Below are 20,587 nucleotides of genomic sequence, written 5' to 3' on the forward strand. Positions count from 1 at the left end.
CAGTTAAAATCGCTACACTACTAATTTCTCTCAATTCACTGAAAACTAACTTCTTATTGCACTAACATTGTTTGGACAATTAAACGCAGATATACTCTGAGTAACTAATTTAAAGATAACAATATGCAATGTATTAACCATTGTTACTCTCCTATTGTATTGTTTTGGAATTTTGTTTTTTGTTTCATTTTCTTTAAAATAAAATGAAAAAAAAGAGGTCCCTGCATTATCACCTCCAGAAGTACCATTCTCCTTCCTTCCTTCTCCCAAAATGCAGACGTGTCTTCTCTGAAGAGTTTTCTCCTCCTGCGGTACAGCCCTCTGGGCAGGCTGTCAGAGTGTGCCTTCTTTGGGGTTTCTCACCAACCCTCCTTTCTCTTCAGTTCTCACCCTGTCAGATCTGGGTGTGGCAATATACCCTGTGACACAGCACTCTCCTCTTCAAGCAGACAGCCGTGTCACACTCTTCCAGAAGCTTCCATTTTACTGAATGGACACAGCATTAGAGAAGACAGTCAGTACAGCAAGTTTGTTCCGTATCAGGCACAGGGGTTAGGACTTCCCATTTCACCTCCAGCCCCAGGGAGCAGAAAAAGTTCTCTGACTTCTGGTAGAATCCTTGGAGCATAGGTTAAATTTGTGTTTAACATTATAAGTGACTGAAAAATTGTTTTCCTAAGTAGGAGCTATTTTACATCCCTACCAGCCATGTTTGAGGGTTCAAGATGGCCACATCATCACCAGTACTTGTTATCCATCTTTTTTGTTATAGTTATTCATCTGTGTTGTAAGAGGTATTTCTTTGTGCTTTTAATCTCTAGCTCTATAGTAATTAATATTCTTGAGCATATGTTCATGCTTTGTCTTCATAACTTCTTTGGTGAAATATTTAAATCTTTAGTCCATTTTTAAGCTGGCTTACTCGTATCTTTATTATTGAGGTTTTTTTTTATGTACCAGTATTTTTTTTTTCACCAGTATGTCTCTCATTCCCATTTTTTTCATTTTTGATGAATTTAAAATTTTTACATATAATAGTTGGATGCATAAAGACACACACACATACATGTGTGCATATAAATATATATATATATATATATATATATAGTTATTGTTGTTGTTGTTGTTTTGTTTTGTTTTCCAGTACTGGGAATTGAACTCATGACCTTGCGCTTGCCAGGCAGGCACTGTGCTGCCGAGCTAAACCGCCCCTTGTTTTGTTTTTTTTGAGGCATAGTTTGTAGCCCAGGCTGGCCTTGAGCTTATAGTGATTCTCCTACTTCACCCTCCTGAGTGTTGAGATTGTAGGCATGCACCACCACATTTGGTTTGGATGCCTCATTCTTTGCTGCTATGATTTCAACCATCCCAGCTACCCAAGAGGCTGAGGCAAAAAGACTGCCCGTTCAAGGCCAGTCTGGGCAACTTCGTGGGGCCCTGACTCAAAATAAAAGTCTAAAAAAGTCTGGGGTTATAGCTCAGTGGTAGAGTGCTCCTGGGCTCCAACCCCAGTAAGCTCCCCTCCCCCAAAAGTATGTCTCCATTCAGATATATGTATGCATTTTCTTTGGTGTTTTTTTTTATATCTAGCTCTGAGACTTATTGTGATAAATGTGTGAAGTTAGAATTTTTTTTTTCTTGGTTTTTCTCTGGTACCAGGAACCGAACTCACGAGCTTGCGCTTGGCAGGCAGGCGCTTTGCCGCTGAGCTAAATTCCCAGCCCCACGAAGTTAGAATTTAGATTGGCTATTTTTCTCCATATAAAAGATGAATTGTTCTAATACCAATTATTGAATACTTATTTTCACTCATTTATGATGACTCACGGGAATTCCTACATATATTCTCTTTTTACTGAGAATTTACATTTTTTATTCCAATTCTTTTCCAGTAAAAAACACTTTAAATATGGCAGATTCGCACTAAATTTTATAATCTGGTAGGAAGATTCCTCTCCATTCCCATCATCACTTTTTTAAACAAATTGTTTCAGGTGTTCATGCCTTTGTTTCCTTTCCCAAGAAGACCTCAGTTTTCTAATTTCTAAAGAATTATATCAAATTTTAAAATTAATTTAGGGGAAGCTGGACATTCTTAAAATACTAAATTTTAAGGGTCTTTTTTTCCATTTCTATCCTTAAGAGTTTTGTTTTTTCTCCTCTCAGGTCTTGCTTGTTAAAATTACCAGGCATTTGTCTTTGTTTCAGTCACATGCTCCTGTTATGCTCATATTATAGTATGATTACTTATAGTGTAAGTGGAGCCTATTGATTTTTATGTATTTCTCTTGCATACTGGAATGTGTTTTCAGGGTTTTCATAGAGTTTCTAAGCAGTATCAGTTTTACCTGCTTTATAAAATACATACTGTTTGTCTTGTGTTTTATTGCACCAGACAACTCCCTGACTGATCATTAACACTAGTATAGCTTGACTGTTACAGTTTATATCTAAATGTCCCCACTGCTACTGCTCATAGTGGAGCTTTCAGGAGGTGACTGGATCATGTGGGTGTGGTACTCCTCAGTGTGGATTGGCCCACTGGTGAGTTTATAGCTCAGTGTGACCTTGGAAGGTGAAGCCAGTTGGACGAGGTGGGTCACTGGAGGTGCGGCCTAGAAGGATGTATCTCCCTTGCTGCTTCCTTGACCCCTGTCTTACTTCCTGACTGCCATGCCATGAGCTGTTTCTCCTCTGCCATTCCCCTCTGCCATGCTGCCCTACCTAAGAACCTGCCAACTATGGACTGAAACCTCTACAAACTGTGAGCTGAAGTAAACCTTTCCTTCTTCAAATTGTAAGTGTCAGGTATTGTATCTCAGTAATGAGAAAGTCACTAAGACAGATTTTGGTACCAGAAAAGTGGGGTTGCTGTTGTGACTAACTGACCACGTGGTTCAGAAATCTTTGGAGCTCGCTGGCAGGAGGAGTTTGAAAAGATTTGAGATGCTGGCTGGAGAAGCAGCTTTAGAGTGCCATAAGGTAACCTTGATGGGAGAATCTGGTCAGAGCGCAAAAGACCAGAGTGCTGACAGAAATGCAGCCAATAAAGACCAGGCTCAGGAGGTTTCAGTTGGGAACAAGGACTGCATTTGGACTGTTGGACTCCAAGACACGTTTTATGCTTTGGCAGAAAATTTATCTGCATTTTGTTCCTCTCTTGAGACTTTGACGAGACTGAGATTAAGGGCAGTGATCTAATTAATCCAGTGGAGGAAATTTCAAGGCAGCCAAACATTCAGGCTGTGGCTTGGATACTGTTGGGGGCTTTTAGCCAGCTCTACATTGAGAATCAAGAGCAAATGGCCCAATAGGATGATTTAAAAAGTTTCAAGTTTGACCAGAAAGAAAGCTCCAGGACAGTTGGGACCTGTAAAGATGGAGCAGAGGAGAGCTTGGCTGCTGAAAATACTAACATTAAAAAGAAACCAAGTACTTTGGAACTGGACCATACAAAGAATGCCTTGAGAGAATAGGAGAAACCCAAAAGACTCCACCTTTCCGACACAAAGTTGGAAAAGTGAAAGACATTGCTTTGAGCAGAGAACCCCAGGCCACCACACTCCAGAATGGTGGCAGCCTGGGGAACAGGAATTGATCCTCTGTGATTCAGTTCACCATGCTCAGCCACCGAGGCACTGAGAGGCCTCTGCAACCACCAGCAAGATACAAAAGAGCTCAGGTACTGGTCCTGCTGGTGGCAGATTTTGGCCTCATTCAGCGGTGCTGGTTCTACATGCACATAGAATGTAAGAACTATAAAGCCAAGAAGGCTTCACCCAGATTTTGGGAGCAGGCCTGGGAGGCCAAGCAGTGTGTCCGTGAGGGCAGTGTGTGGAGCTGTGAGTGTGAAGCGAAAAGAGCAGTGGAGACCAGAAAAGGATGGAACGTGGATGATCAGAGGAAAGCCACAAAGAGCGAGCAGATCTGGCCCAAAAGAAGAGCTATGAGTGCTACAACCACTCGTGGTGCTGTTGGGACAGAGCCACCCAAGCCCTTTGGAGTTCCTTGTTTTGCCACTGCCCCAGATGCTGGACATGGATCTATAGAGATTAATGTTGCCTTGCTGGGTTTTGGTCTCGCTGTGGTCCTATTCCTTTTTAACCCCCAATTTCCTTCTTTTGGAGTGATAATGTTTGCCATGTCCCTTTGAACGTAGGCAGTGTTTAACTTTCTTTTGATTTTTACAGGAGCTCAGTTAAAGAGTTTGCCCTAAATCTCAGAGACTTGGGTCTTGGACTTTTTAGCAGTGCTAAAACTGTTAAGACTTTTGTAGCTCTTACAGATGGACTAAATGTACTTTGCATAAAGACATACATATGAGGGGGCTGGGGATTTAGCTCAGTGGCACATGGCCTGCCTGGCAAGTGCAAGGTTGTGAGTTCAATTCCTGGTACTGGGAAAAAAAAAAAAAAAAGACATACATATGAGTCTTGTGGGGGCCATGGGTAGAATGTTATGGCTTGTATCTAGATATCCCCACTGCCATGGCTCATGTGCTCTTAAGTGGGCATTTTGGAAAGTGACTGGATCATGTGAGTGTGACAGTCATCAGTGTGAATTTGTATGCTGATGAGTTCATAGCTAATGTGATTTGGGAGGTGGATCCTGACAGGGGTATAGCTTAGAAGGATGTATCTCCCTCCTTCCTCCTTTGATCCCTGTCTCTTGTGATCCCTTGATTTCCTGACTGCCATGTCATAAGCAGTTCTCTGCCATCCTCCTCTGCCATGCTGCCCTGCCTTGGAGCCAGCTGACTATGGACTGAAACCTCTACAAAAGTGAGCTAAGCTGGGCATGGTAGTGCATGCCTATAATCACAGCACTCTGGAGGCTGAGGCAGAAGGATCACTGTGAGTTCAAGGCCAGTCTCAACTACATAGCAAGACACTGTCAATAAAAAAAAGAAATTGAGCCAAAATAAACTTTTCCACCATTACACTGTGATTGTCTGGTATTATGTCTCAAGAGATGAGAAAGTAACTAAGACACTGACATTTTCTTTTCCTCCTAAAGATTTACCTAATGTTTCTTCACCACAGATTTTGCTATCATGTTTGAAAGAATTATTCTACTCCTGCCTTTTAAACGTTTTGTTATTGCTGTTGGTTCAAGACAGGGTCTCGCTGTGTATTTCAGGCTGGTCTTGAACTCAGTACGTGGCCCAGCCTCGGCTCTCCTGGGCAGATACTGAACCATCCAGCTCTCCAATGCACAGATACCCCTGATGAGAAACAAAAGAAAATGTCTCCAACATAAACACTGCTTATAATACAAGTGCCAAGAACTATCGAATCAGCAAAACATAGGGGGAACAGCCCAGGAAAACCACAGGTCATTTAGGCTTATGGTCTTCTGCCTACATTAGCTCTCTTGAAGACAGAAGACGTGGAATGCCAGACAAAGCTTCCCTGAAACTGGTCAAAGCCCAAGGTGTGCCCATCACAACCGTGAACCTTTCTGACTGTTAAAGGGAAGACCCACAGTCCTTTAGTGAGCATGAGACAGGATGCCTCTGGGTGTAGCATGAGCAGCAGTAAAGTTCTTTGGTCCCTTCTTTTGTAAACAGAACTTAGATGGCAAGGAAAGAACTGAGGATCTTAAGGAACCACCTCCTGGCCAGAAACAGAGAGCTACATCAGAGCCATATAATGCAGAGGAGCTGTGTTCCAGGTGGATTGCATGGGGAAAGTTTGCAGTGATCACGGAGCTAAGGAGATTTGCCAATTCAGAAAAAAATCTTGTGAGGGATACAGCTTAAAGCTGACTTAAGAACATAAGTTTTGGCTTCCAATTCTGGCTCTGTCTCTTCAATTCAAAGCAGTGTCACGACATTGCCCACCCAGAGAGCAGTGGGGATGTGTGTGCTCAGCACAGCCTAATAGTGCCAAGCCCATTGCAGAGAGGCCTAAATTCATTGGCTTATGTATTCATTTATGGATGACCCTTACTGAGAACATAATTTTTTCTTTGGTATTCAGTATTGGCATTCAGTATTGGTATTCCAATATTCCTTATACTGTATTTTACAATTATTTTTGCCAAGCCCTTACCGAAGAAATATTTTCCTTTCACTGAATGCAGAAGAGCATCATTTTAACCCTCTTCTGGCTAAATTTCACTGATTACAAAGCAGGATGAGGAGCAGGTGCTACCTCTAGTAGAAAACACAGCTGTAGTCAGTTAAAGTACACAGCTAGTTGGTCCTTGGAAGGTCACATGAAAGAGGTGGCTGGCACACACAGAGAGCTTCTCACTGTCACTTTCCTGCCCATGGGCACCATTCCACCAGGATAACCGATGCAAGAGGCACAGGGGCAGGGCATGCTGGCACCCCTCTCACCACTCCAGATCTACTTCTCACAAAACTCAGGGCTTCTGTTCCTGTTATCTCTTGCCATATGACAAATCTCCCCTCAACCTACTGTATAAACCAACTACCATTTCATTTCCCAATGTTATTCCTTTGTTGCTAGAACCTGCCAGAGAGCTCTGTACTCCACTTGACCCTGCCTGCAGCTCAGGTCATCTGGAGGCTGGATCTGGCCAGGAACTCGTCAAGGCCTCCCTCATGTGCCTGGGATGAGCTTAGAGGAGACAACTAGGAGGTGGGCAGCTGGGCCTCTCCCATTGTGGCACTGCAGGGCACTCCACCTTCAAGTGGCCTTTCTCACAGTCTCCTGGGGTGGTCTCTCTGAGGGTAGCTAGGCTTTTTTGGTTGTCCAAAAGGCAGAAACAAAAGCTACCAGGCTTCCTATGACAGGCCCAGAGCTAGTAGTATGTCAGTTTCTCACATTCTATTGATCAAAGCAAGGTACAGACCATCCTAGGTTCTCCGTGGGCAGGGACTGCACATGGGTAGCTGCAGCTCCTGAGAGAGGGGGTGCTGCCTTTGGAGAACAGCAACCATGGGTTCTCCAACTGGTGCTTCGTAAGGATACAAGACAATAACCTATGCAATGTACCATAGTCTGCTTATTTACTAATAAATGTAGGCAAAACAAAACAAACAATATAAAAATACTATGGAGCAAGAGTACGGCATTAATTTTAATACCTCTTCATTAAGGAATTGGGGAAAGAGTTAATTAGATGTGACTTAAGTAAATGTCTTTCCTCTAGTCCTTTAGTGACGGTTCCTTTGTTTTGTAGGTTTCTACCAAATGTTGAATTTCTTCTGTGATTCATATTGTTCTATTGTAATGATCATTTCCCTTCTGAGGAAACGCCAGCTCACCACCTTCTATCATTTAAATGTTGTAATTTATGTGCAGAGTCTTTGCCAAATGTCTCCTTCACAGATGCTATTATCCCTAACGGCTTCTAAATGATGTCGAAAGCCTAAGGAAGAGTGCTCTCTAGCAGACACTCTGAAACAAAATTTCTGCAAATAAAGTATCTCTAACCGTGACACTTTTTGACTTTGGAACACTGTGTCTTGTGAGCAGTTAGAAGGTTTTAGAAAGCCCTGGATTGTTGCTCAATAAGTGACTTCCAAGTTATGTAGAACCTGAAAAAGGATGCTACATAACAGGTCTTGGGCTTCCCAGCCTCCAGAATTATAATAAATATATTTCTGTTGTTTATGAAGCTGCTTAGTTTATGGTATTTCGTTACTGCAGCCAAAATTGATGAAGACAATGAGTTACCACTTGCAGAGGACATAGGACACTGAGTTTCAATAATTGTTGGTAACCGTTTTGGTATCTGCCTCAACCCTTGATTTCTTTTTTTTTCTTTCTTTTTTTTTTGGTTTTTCTCCGGTACCGGGAACCGAACTCACGACCCTGCGCTTGCCAGGCAGGCGCTTTTTGCCGCTGAGCTAAATCCCCAGCCCCTCAACCCTTGATTTCTAACACTAAGTCTGCCTCCAAAATCCTAGTCCTAAAACTTTAGGTTACCCCAGCCATCTGCCTAAACCATTTTTCTCAGAGTTTTTGAATAAAAACATTCAATATACTTATACTTGACTATCAATGTTTGGTAGTTCTACTATCATTAAAAATGATTTTTATATTTTTAGCTGACATTATTTGTACACATTTATAGGGTACAGTACAATAATTACATGCACACGTGTAATGATCACAATCAGGGTAATTAACATTTGCATCTCTTCAGACATTCCTGAGAAACTCTGGACTCTACTAGTTATTTTGAAATATATCACAAATTATTTGAGACTGTAATTATCCTACTGTGCTGCAGAACACTAGAATTGTTCCTATCTCACTGTACTCTTGTACTTGTTATCAAACTTCTATTGCTCTTCCCCACTTCTCTTTCTAATCTCTAGGGACCATTATTCTACTCTTTTTTTCCTATGAAATGTTTTTTTCAGCTTCCACAAATGAGTGAGAATGTGTGGTATTTGTCGTTCTGTGGCTGGCTTATTTAACACGATGCCCTCCAGTTTCATCTATGTTGCTGAAAACGACAAGATTTTACACTTTTCATGACTGAAACATTGTGTATATCTATCATGATTTCTTCATTCATTCGTCAATGGACACTCTGGTTGATTCCATATCCCAGCTATTGCGAATAGTGATGCAACAGACTTGGAGTATAGGTTTCTCTTTGGTATAACGGTTCCTTTTGGATCTATATCTACTCAGACAACTGCTAGATCATTTGGCACTTCTCTTTTTACTTTTTTGAGGAACCACCACATTATTTTCCCTAGCAGCTATAGTAATTTACATTCTCACCAAAGTGTATGCCTTCCCCTTTTTTAAAATCTTCATCTGCATGTCATTTTGTATCTTTTTTTTTGGTTTTTCTCCGGTACCGGGAACCGAACTCACGGCCTTGCGCTTGCCAGGCAGGCGCTTTGCCACTGAGCTAAATCCCCAGCCCCTCATTTTGTATCTTTTTTATAAAAGCCATTTTAATTTGGTTGAGCTGATATCCCACTGTGGCTTTGATAACCATTTGCTGGGATTAGTGATACTGAGCATTTCCCTATATATTTGTTGGTCATTTGTATATTTTATGAGAAATGTCTGTTCATATGACTTACTCATTTTTAAATCATATTTTTTGCTGTTGTTTGAGTTCCTTATATATTCTGGATATTTATCTTTTGTCAGATGAATAGTTTGCAAATATTTTATCCCATTCTGCAGGTTGTCTCTTCACTCTAATCATTTCCTTTACTGTGCAAGAGCTTTCTAATTTGATATAATCCATTTGGCTATTTTCATTTTTCTTGCTTGTGCTTTTGGGGTCTTAACCAAAAAAATCTTTGTCCATACCAGTGTGGTGAACATTTGGCCATCTGCATTTCTATCATCTTACTTTGTGTTTTTCAGTATGTCCTCCTTTCAATCTCCTTTTTACTTCCTTAATGGCCTCTTTTAGGATTTATTATTTAGGACTTTTCCCTTCCTATTGGTTTCCAAGTTACACATTTTCTTTCTAAGTGGTTACATTTTAATAAGTATACTTTACTAATCAAAATCTGAGTCCTTTACTGCCTTTTTCTTTCCTCTACAATACAGAATTGGGAAAACTTTCACTATTATCACCTATCTCCTGACTTATGCACAATTGCATATTTCAGGTTTTTTTGTTTTTATTTTTACTTTTTCTAACTCTCAAGGCTTTGTTGGTATTAGTTTGTACAGATGCTGTTTTGTTCAGATTTTAAAGTTAATTTTTATTCATTTCTAAAATCTACTTGGTCAACTGTATGGCCTTTGTTCTTACATCTTCAACCTCTTCTACTTATTCACACACATTCTGCATTTGATGATTCAGAGTCTGCGTATCTAATGTTGCTATTAATTGCTTTTTTGCTGACTTCTACTCATGTTGCTTTGTTAAACTTTCAATTCATGATTGGTGAGTTTTTGCACCTGTATCTTGGAAATGACATGTGTACTTATTTGAATCTATGTAGAAAATGGAAAATGAATTCCTCCAAAGAGCAGGATTTGCTGCTGTCTCTCTGGATGTCTGGTAGAATTACTAACCTAACAGTACTTTAAATCAAATCTTGCTTGAGGCTTTTGTAAGCACCCTAAATAAATCTTTCTTTCTGCATGCTTACATGATGTCAGGATTATGATTTGAAAAATCAAGGTAACTTAATCCGTTCAAATTTCTAGTCAGCCTATTTTGCTCACAGGGCCACATTCAGAGGCAGATTCATGGCTTATTCACTTTTTTAGGTGAAACTGTCATGTATCATCTGTATCATTTGGAAAGAGAAATTTTGTGTGGAAATTTTACTGAATTTTATTTTGGTTTTGGAAAGTCAGCATCATCTGTGGTGTGGTTGCCCCAGACACACTTTCAGGGAGTGCAGCAAACAGGTCGGTCCCAGATTCTCCTTGCTATTCCTCATGCCCATTCCAAGTAGAATTCAAGTCACACTTGAGATGAAGTTGCCTGGGGAGAGCATCTTCAGTGTAGCTCTACTGATGGCCACAAGCTATCCTTCAGCTGAACCAGGATGGATTTACTGTCTCCCAGCATCATGATACTGGCTCCACTCTCACCATCTCTCCATCTGCTTGATTATTCGATTGGACTCCTTCTCTCTGCTCAAGGTTTCCACCTCTCTCTCTCTCTCTCTGGGAACAAGGGTTATACCATACCTGAAGGGCTCCCCTCCTTCTATATCCCCTATCCAAGAAGTCATCTTGAACAGCAGCTGGTCCCATGAACTGTTCCCTGATCGGGACTGGGCCCAGCTCATGGCCTCCTAACCTCAGTCTACTTAAGCACTGTCTCCATGATGCAAGCTAGGCAGCCTCCTCTTTTTTCTTCTCATTTTTTTTCCTTCCTTAAAAGTGTTTTCTTTCACATTTTTGTTCACATGTTTAATCCAGCACCCTATGGTTATATGTAAAATGTCATGGTCACATCTTCCTTGGTAACAACTCAAATCCCCACCCACATTTTGCTAGTTTGGGAGTCCAGAATTGAACTGAGATGAGAGCCAGGCTCAGAATGGACAGAATATTCTTTGCACAACCTCCCCACATCCCTATCCAACCCTTTAATCCTCTGTGATTTTTTTTTCCACTTCTAGTCTAAGAGTTCCAGAAGCAAACCTGGAGGTGAGACGTGAAGAAAGTCAAAGCCATGCCAATGTTGTACATTACCAAGAAGCAGATTCTGTCTCTGAGACACCCACCATCAACGTAGATGAGGAAGATGGGGGTCTCCAAGTCTGCCGAGTATGTGGGGACAAAGCCAATGGCTATCACTTCAATGTCATGACATGCGAAGGATGCAAGGGCTTTTTCAGGTAGAGTTACACATCAACTGCATTCACCTGCCACCACTGACACACTGGTTCCCTCCTAACAGGGAGCTGCTGTCAACCCTGGGTAGTCCAAGAGCCTCAGTTTGATCTGTCTGCCAGGTCTAGACTGTGGGTTGGTGGCCTACTAAGTCCTCCTAATCAGCCTCAAGTGCAGCATTTATATCTCAGGGGAATCTTTTGTCTTCAAATCTTCCTGAGTCTACCATGGAAAGATCACCTTCTATTGTAAAGCATCCCCCATGTGTTCTTGAATAAAAGATCAGCCAGTAAAAGATTTGAAAATTCAAAGTGCAAGTGTTCAAGTCAATCTTATAGGGCCGTAGTTAAGTAAAGAATGGCACAGAAAAATAAAACATAAATCAAGCTTACCTAGAAACAAGGGAATTCAAAAATTAAACAGCAGAATGTTCCAGTATACAGCAAAGCAGGACTGGACAGGAGGATCCTGTTGTCCAGCTGGAGAAACGGAAAGACAAAGCTAGCTCAGCAAGGCAAGCCTCAGCAAAGACTCAGCCTGAGAAAGGAGGGGAGGAAGGAGTGGCTGGGCATGTAGTGCCTACCCTAAGGCCACCTTTGGGACTTCTGAGCATTCCCAACATACCAACCTATGCGGCCCTTTGCAGAGGTCTTCCTTGTAGCTGGACATTCAAATGGAAGTGAACCCTAACCCAAGGTGCCACCCTACAATCCCAAAGATGGGGCGCTGGCCTGAGAGTTAGGAATGGAGGATTCAGCTGTTGGCCCCAAGGACCCACAGAAAGACTTCCTGGCCTGGCAGAGCCCAGGAGGTGCTGCAGTGGCCTCTGTATTAAGAGTTCAGTGTCACCAGAGTGTAGAAATCCCAGCTTCAAGCCAAGCCTGAGCCACTGTCAGGTCTTGTGGTTAACTCTGCCTAGGGTAGGTCCAATAAGTGCTAGTCACATGGGCTATCACAGGGGTGAGACCTGACACAGTCAGGCTATGGGTGGCTACAAGTCACAGAAAAACTGGTTCAAACTGGCTTAACAATAAGGAAAGTATGCTGCAGTTCACAGCAAGAAATCTGAAGGCTTTCATGCTGGTGAGTTCTGCCGCTCAGGTCTTTGCCTTTTCCTCTTCTGCCGTCTTACTGGAGAGCTCCCTTGGAGCCCAGGTCCTAGGCAACAACCATGATGTTTAGCCGAGGAACAAAAAAGCTCATCTCTTCTTCCTCCAAGGGCAGGACAGCTGTCCTGGAGGGGCCCTTCACATAGCATGGGTTGGAGCTGGCCCTAGCAACTGCTCTTAGCAGTAGCCACTACATCCCGAGCTAGCACAGGCCCCATGGCCGCATGGGGTCAGGAGCACATCTGAACCACACCTGGGTTCCCGTAGCAGGGAAGAAGGCATCTGAGGTGTCATCCAAGCAGTGCTGACTTGGGTGCGGGGTGCCTTGCTCTCTCCTTCCCATTCAGCGCTACTCCTCGCATTCTCAGAGGGAGGCAACGTATCACAGCGGCAAGGAGCTTGGGTTCAGTACCATGCAGACCTGGACTCATTTTGTCTCCTCATTTACCTGGAAGACTGGTGATCTGTCTGCTCAAAGCCTCAGTTTTAGGCATCTGTGCCAGGCAGATAAGAGGATAAATTTCAGTTCTGAAGAGTAAATTTGCAAAGCTCTGCAAGATTTCTAGCTTAGAATTTACGTAGTATGCCTCTAATAGATGCGGCCTCCCCCTCCCCCTCCCCCTTTCTCAGTACACTCGAGTAGCATCAGGGGTCTCTTACCCAGGCCAGCAGGAGAGGCGAGTGTGGGGGAGTGCGGCACCTGTGAAAAAGATGTTTCTTAGGATGGTCACCTGGTCAGGGAGCTCAGGCATCGGAGTTCAAACCTGTGGGTCACCACGAGCACGGCTCGGCCACTGGTCCAGCCCTCAAGGACGGCTAGCAGCCTCCCTGACGGATGCCATGTTTCCAAGCCAGCGTCCTCATTTTCCAGGCTGTTTCATTCCCTCCAAGTGTGGAAGTGAAGGGACTCCAGGCTAGGGCTGCACAGGCAGGGGCTTTAGTGGGAAGTCTGTGACACCTGGGCGTGGGGAGACAGTGCTTGTGCCAGAGTCTCCCAAAGGCTACCAACCCACCGCCTGCCACCTTCAGGCATCTGTGCAGTGGTCTGTGGCCCAACGCCTGCCACTCCTCTGTCACAGGCCTCTGAACCTCTTTGCCTCCTGGGTCCGTACCTGGAACCAACTCTCCAATGGGGAGATCATCGACTAGTGAGGTAGAAAAACTTCCTCCCACCTTGCAGCTTTCTCCCACTGCCCCTGGCCCCCCAATCTAGAGTGACAGCAGCTCCATGGTGGGGGCTGCTTTCGTTGCATATATTCCGGGGGTCAGATTCCACCTCCTAGAAGGCGTTCAGGGCTGGACTGGGACTCAGCCACGTTCATGGTGATCCATGAACTTCCCTCCAAGGGACGCTGTCCAGTACCAACTGCGGAGGACGAGGGGCAGGCGCTTGGGGAAGAGGCTGGAGTCCGTTGTTCAGAACGGCACCATGTGTCGGAAACACCCCTGCCCGGGGAAGCCCTAGCGTGGCCTCCCTTCACTTCAGACAGCGTGAACAACGGCGAAGCTGGCTTGGAATCCGCATCAGTCTGGGAGGCTGCTGGCCGGCCTTGCGGGCTGGACTGCAGGCCGAGCCGTGCTCACGGCGACCCGCACGCTGACCCTCCTCCCCGCTCCCGCTCCTCCACCTCGGTCCACGACCCTGCCGAGGAGGCCTCGCCCACGCCTTCCTCGACCTGGCCCGCTCGGCGGCAAAGGCGCGGCGCACGGAGCTTGTGACTAGGTCGCCCGTCCGCTGCCGAGAGGCCGTGAGAGAGCGGCAACAGGGCCCGAGCCCCGGCCTAGAACCGGGCCGTGAAATCCGCCTTCCGCTTCCTCCCCCGCAGGCGGGCCATGAAACGCAACGCGCGGCTGAGGTGCCCCTTCCGCAAGGGCGCGTGCGAGATCACGCGCAAGACGAGGCGGCAGTGCCAGGCCTGCCGCCTGCGCAAGTGCCTGGAGAGCGGCATGAAGAAGGAGAGTGAGCGGCGGCGGGGTCTGGAGGGGGTGGACGGCGCCGGTTTCTCTCAGCGGCCCCTGCACCATTGCTTGCGTTCCTCCCTCTCCTCCTGGGAGGGCGACCCCGTGTGCGTGTGCGTGCGCGTGCGTGCGTATGTGCGTGCGTGCATGCGTATGTGCGTGCGTATGTGCGTGCGTACGTGCGTGCGTGTTGGGATGCACGTGTGCTGAGCCTGCCCCACTGTGTCTGGCAGTGATCATGTCCGAAGCGGCCCTGGAGCAGAGGCGGGCCTTGATCAAGAGGAAGAAGCGGGAACGGGTGGAGACCCAGCCGCCCGGCGTTCAGGGGCTCACGGAGGAGCAGCAGAGGCTGATCAGGGAGCTGATGGAAGCTCAGATAAAAACCTTCGACACCACCTTCTCCCATTTCAAGGACTTCCGGGTAGGGGGCCCCCTGGGCTTTTCACTGCGTGGTGCTGAAGCTTGGACCCTCAGTCTCCCCTGGGAACTTGTGAGAAATGCAAATTTCTCACCTTTCATCCCTGTTAGAAACTGAGGTGGCGCACGACACCTGATGATTCCAATGTAGGCTCAGGTTTGAGAGTCTCTGTTGTCCTGCAGCAGCAGCATTAACAGTGAAGTGAAGAGAAAGCTGAAATGTTCTGGTCTTTGTGCTGGCTTTTAGGGCTTTACAGGACAGCGTCAGGACTCAGGGGTGGCGCGACCTCTGTGGACAGGTGTTCCTTCAACGATGGGCTCAGCTGCTAATGGGCTTCCTCCCTGGATGCGCACAGGTGTCTCGGGTGACCTGCCCAGCTCAGAGACCTGGGTTAGACCAGGCCCCTTGGCTCTGTTCTTTGCCTCTGCAGCTCCTTGTCTTTCTCTCTGTCTTCTGAGCGCAACAGCAAGGATGCTTGTGACAAATAGGGGAGGAGGACGCCTCCGTTTCCATTCTGACTATGCAGAGATTGTGTGACCATTACCTCATAGATCTACAAAGCACCACTTGATAGGTGATGGCTAGATGGAAGAAATGAGTACTGTGTGTGCACATGTGAAATGCCTAGGACTGTGTATGTTCTTAGCTACAGGCGGCCATCTGGGGTCTGTGTGAAAGTGCATGCTGTCCGTCCTCTCTCTACTCCCGTCTTACATTGCAGCTGCCAGAGGTGTTTGGCAGTGGGCGTGAGATGCCACAGTTTCTACAGACCCCACTGGAGGAAGACAAGTGGAACCAGATCAAGAAAGATCTGTGTACTGTGAAAATCTCTCTGCAGCTGCGGGGAGAAGATGGCAGTACCTGGAACTACAAACCCCCAGATAACAGCGACGGGAAAGAGATCATTTCCCTGCTGCCCCACCTGGCTGACCTGTCAACCTACATGTTCAAAGGCGTCATCAATTTTGCCAAAGACATCTCCCACTTCAGGTAGGAAATGGGGCTGGGCAGATAGATGTGGAAAGGAAAAGGAAACGACCAGTTGTGTTCAAAGGATCTGGGTAAGTCTTTCCAACCTGTCATGTAACCTGCTGTGTCTCAGGGTCCCCATCTGGAGATAGGAACTAATCACACCAATTTTATGGGGCTATCATATGAAATAAGAAAGTTTCTGAAGAACATCTAGCTCATGGTGAACATCCAGATAGTAGTTCCCTTCCTGGTTTCCCCCTGTATGGGCCAGAATAACAAACTACTCTGACAGTTTCAGAGCAAAGGATGAGTTGGAAGGAAAAAGAAGGAAGTCCACAGAGAGAGAGAAGATAGGAAGGAGAGGAATGGATCCTGGACCTCCAGCTATCTGCAGCCAAGAGAAGGCTGAGTGGACCATGGGGAGGATGGGTGATCCTGAGAAGTCCAAAGGACCAGGTCTCCCAGAGCTGGGCGTGAGAGCAACAACCATGACAGCTGGGGTTGGTGGGAGGCCTGAGACTGCCCTGGTCTAGTGGGAGCCACAGCGCCGTAAGATGTAGTCCGTAAGCCTGGAGAAGGTGCTGGGGGGTCTTTGACCTTGGGTTGGCCTCCTTGCCTTGCTGAGCTTGGTCAAGTGGAACTGACTCACACATGTCAGGAGCACAAACTTCATTGGCAAGCAGAGGGCAGCTCATATTCCAAAAGCCCCCTGGTTTTCCTGTGCCCCTGTTATGACAAGCAGGACTTACTTAATAGTGAAGGGTAGCAGCGGGCTGGGGTGGGTTCAGGTTGTGGTGAATTAGGTCAAGGAAAAGGAAGAGAAGTCTACCTGCTGGTGTGGACATGGGTGGCATCTGTTGATCCACAAGTGAGCACCACAGTGTGTGGTCACTTGCTTCTTTTCATGACCCTAGGTACCACTGTCACTTTCTCTCACAGGTAGAAATTAAGGTTTGCTAAGAGTAAGGAAAGCTTTCAGCTGATCAGTGGAAGAGGGCAGATTTGGAAGTACAGATTTGGAAATAAGGGACCTGAATGCCAAGCTGGGTGAGCATTGAGAGTCCCTGACAGTAGCAGGAGAAGAGAGGAGCATAATGGGAGTCACCTGCTTGGCTGAATTGTGATGGGGAGAGATTGGAGGCAACCAGGAAGCAACTGCAGTGGTCCTTAGGGGAAGGCATCCATCTTACCTCTGTCCTGCCCATCTGTGGGCGCTTCTCTGGAGCTGTCATCCCCTCCCTATGCTTGTTGTCAGGGACTTGCCCATCGAGGACCAGATCTCCCTCCTAAAGGGGGCCACCTTTGAGATGTGCCTACTGAGGTTCAATCCAACGTTCAACGAAGAGACTGGGATCTGGGAGTGTGGTCGGCTGGCCTACTGCTTCAAAGACCCTGAAGGTGCCCAAGGGATACCTGGTGGAGGGAGGGAAGCACAACAGTTGTGGATGGAAGGAGCCATGCCAGGATTTGCCTGGGAGTGCCAGGGAGAAAGATGGGGTGATGGAAGAAATGACCTTGGCGATGAAGGCTGGATCCAGGGTCACCTTCCTGAGATCCTGCCTTTGCATCCCATACCTGCCCACAGGTGGCTTTCAGAAACTTCTCCTGGATCCCATCATGAAGTTCCACTACACGCTGAAGAAGCTGCAGCTGCATAAGGAGGAGTATGTGCTGATGCAGGCTATCTCCCTCTTCTCCCCAGGTGATGGCCTCCCCCAGGCCAGTGACACCCCCTCTGCTTGGTCTGCAGAGGTAGCAACTTTCTCCTGTCCTCCCCAGGGAAGGTTCCAGCCAATAGTCTTGCTCCCCACTTACTGCTCAGCCAGGGTAGGATGCTGGCTGGTTTTCCCTGGGGTCAGTGGGGTGTTTGGAGCTCTAGTGCTCCCTCCCTGCCCTGTTTGAATGACTCTGCCTCAGAAGATGGTTGGTTAGAAATTCCCCTCTTGGGGGACACTGAGCCTGTCCTTGTTCCTCCCTGCCCTCGCTGGCACCTCACCCTCTCCTACCCTGCTCCATCCCAGACCGCCCAGGTGTGATGCAACGTGCAGTGGTGGAACAGCTGCAGGAGCGATTTGCCACCACCCTGAAGGCCTACATTGAGTGTGTCCGGCCCCAGCCTGCACACCGGTGAGCACAGCAAGGAGGTGATGTGTGAGGGTGTGAGTGTCCTCCCTGTGGCCCTGCCTGGCCTCTGGTCTGCCCTCCAGGCCCTACCTGCACCAGCCTCTCTAGCCACGGCCCTTCATAACCACAGTGATGGTAACGATAGCAGAGATGCCAATAGTGATGGGAATCATAGATCTGTAATTGCTAGCTTATTGGGACATGCCAGCCCTGGTGCCCAGTAGTCAGTGTGCCTGATCTCCTTCAGTTCTCCACACAAGGGATGGGTGCCAGTGCCCCTGGGCATGGGAGCCAAGGTTTGCAGCAGTTTCCCAGTGTTCCCCAGCCAGAGGGGCAGTGGCTGGCAGTGGACCCAGCCAGACCACGCCCAGAGCTGAAGCTCTTAAATACTTCCTACAGGTTTCTCAGCAAGAACACAAACTGGGGGTAGGAAATTCTGTTTCTTGTTCTGGTTATGACTCAAAACAAGAAGGCTGCTTGAGACTTGATGTAGACAGGGGCTTTTCCAGCTTCATTGATTCTGAGTCCCTGTGACCTGGCGCGTAGTCTGATGCCCACGGGCCCCTGGACAAGGACAAACTTGGATTGTAGTGAGTTGTGGATATCACAGTGTGAACTTGAACCTTAAATCCTCCCTTGGCCTGCACTTTCTGGTTCAGCATCCTGGGATGCTGTGGGGGCCATGTCTTCATTTGCTTAGTCCTCCCCTGTATGAAGCCAGGAGGCCTGGAGGTGCCGGCTCTCTTTTCCTTCATGGAGGAACAGAGGCACATGGTATGTCCAGACTCTAGATCCAGAGTGGGTCCGGGAAGAGATTTCAGCCTGTCCTTATACCCTCCACCTTCCTTAGCTCAGCCCTGGCTCTTGGTATTAACCAAGACAGTGCACCTCCCTGTGCCCCAAAATTAACCCGTGTACTTGGTACCTGCAAGGTGTGGAATATCTACCTAGGTCTGCAGATGCAGAAACTCGAGCCCTGTGGACAGATGTGAGCAGAGAGAGTACAGCTCCCACTTCAAATACCTCTTGAGCACAGCCCCATCTCTTCTTGGCTGACCTGAGATGCCCTGAGGTTAAATTTGTAAACCCTCGGGGCAGCGTCAGGGCTGCACACCAGGGGAGGGCGGCCTGCACCCCAGCCTCTCCTCTGGTGGCTACAGGTTCCTGTTCCTGAAGATCATGGCCGTGCTCACCGAGCTGCGCAGCGTCAATGCCCAGCACACCCAGCGGCTTCTGCGCATCCAAGACACGCACCCCTTTGTCACTACGCCCCTCATGCGGGAGCTGATAAGCAGCACGGATGACTGAGTGGTGGCCCTTGGGTGGAGCCTCGGTGGGACAGCCAGACTCCGAGCGCTCTGAGATGCCACTTCTGAGGCTGGATGGATGGACAGTGCTGACAGCTGACCACAGCAGAGTGGCATTCCTTAGGCACCCCATCCCCCAGTTCAGTCTGTAGAGAGGGAAGCCATGGATCCTGTATGGAGAGCACACTGGCCTACAGGTCAGGCCCACCGGAGAAGCAGGGCTGTGCTTCCCTTAGAGAAGGCCCTGTGGTCTGGGAATAAATCCCGAAATCCCACTAAAGTGCCATGTGGGACAGGGAAAGGAGTGATGGGGCTGAGCCCCGACAGCACCCATGTCATACCCATGTTCACTGGCTGGAGTCTCTTGCTACCTCTAACAGTCCTGCCTCCCCCTTCCCACCCACTGGACCAACCCCGATCTTCCCCGCTAAGCTGCTGTTGGGCTGCGGTTCCAGGCCTGTGCTCATCAGCAGGTGCACTGGTGTCTGTGGGAGTCTTCTAGAGAAGCCAGGAGGCCTGCACTGTGTCAGAAGCTTGTGGTGACCTCATGTTGGGTCTCTGCATCCACTCAAGCACATTATTAAGTACCAGCATGCTGTGGGATATATACTATTGACGCAGATGTGGACTTGACCTCAGAGCTTACAGTTAAGAAAACAAAGCTGGAACACAACACGGATCAAAGGGGCAAGTGAAGGGCTGGGGATTTACCTCAGCGGCAAAAGCGCCTGCCTGGCATGCGCAAGGTCATGAGTTTGGTTCCCGGTACCGGAGAAAAACCAAAAAAAAAAAAAGACAAAGGGGCAAGTGGCACTTGACATACACCCAGGGAATGTCTCTGAGTGGACACTGACTGCACTGGAGATCTGGGGGTACCTAGGGCCACAATGAGGGTTCTGAGGACCTGTTTCTGGGAGGAAGGGGTGGGAACCGTATGGTTTGGTATGGGCAGTCTGCTCCCCACCGGACTGGGTCCTGGCTTTGCCCCTGAGGGGGAAACACTGAGGTGCTTGGTGACATGGCTGTGGTGACTGTTGGCTAATAAACATGCTAGAGGAGAATCATTGTGTGCGCTGGTATTCCTGTATATATACCTGCTAAAAGATGTGAAAGTGTTCATAATTACACTTTGTTCATAATTATGATTAAACATTTTTTGCATTCTCACAAGTTAAGACTTTAGTTTTACATAAGGCATTCTCTACAGGAGCAAATATGTTCCTGGGTATGTTGAATCCAGGCAAGAGGATTTAAATGATGAACTTTAGGTTAGAGATGTAAACATTTTTGGCTTTTTCTGGAGAAGAAAGAAATGTGGGAGGGGAGAAATAGAAATAAAAACAGCACATTTTTTTATTACTGATTTTATTATTGCTCTTTACCTTTCTGAAGACTTGTGGTGTAAGAACATAACAATGAATTATTTAACTTGGTTTGCTGGTA

General features: G+C 47.0%; 1 protein-coding gene across 1 annotated transcript in view; it reads left to right on the plus strand.

Annotated features, from left to right (window-relative positions):
* Nr1i2 (nuclear receptor subfamily 1, group I, member 2) overlaps positions 1-20,209 on the plus strand; it is a 27,341-nt gene extending 7,132 nt beyond the window's left edge. The window contains exons 4-11 of the mRNA XM_005386618.1: positions 11,042-11,260; positions 14,191-14,324; positions 14,557-14,744; positions 15,463-15,731; positions 16,969-17,111; positions 17,299-17,415; positions 17,735-17,840; positions 18,998-20,209. Of these exons, the coding sequence (XP_005386675.1) occupies positions 11,042-11,260; positions 14,191-14,324; positions 14,557-14,744; positions 15,463-15,731; positions 16,969-17,111; positions 17,299-17,415; positions 17,735-17,840; positions 18,998-19,145 (1,324 nt within the window). The 3' untranslated portion in view covers positions 19,146-20,209. The remainder of the gene's footprint in view (positions 1-11,041; positions 11,261-14,190; positions 14,325-14,556; positions 14,745-15,462; positions 15,732-16,968; positions 17,112-17,298; positions 17,416-17,734; positions 17,841-18,997) is intronic.
* The last annotated feature ends 378 nt before the right edge of the window (positions 20,210-20,587 follow it).

Source organism: Chinchilla lanigera, unplaced genomic scaffold (assembly GCF_000276665.1).
Source record: "Chinchilla lanigera isolate Chin_1 unplaced genomic scaffold, ChiLan1.0 scaffold00026, whole genome shotgun sequence".
Lineage (NCBI taxonomy): Eukaryota > Metazoa > Chordata > Mammalia > Rodentia > Chinchillidae > Chinchilla > Chinchilla lanigera.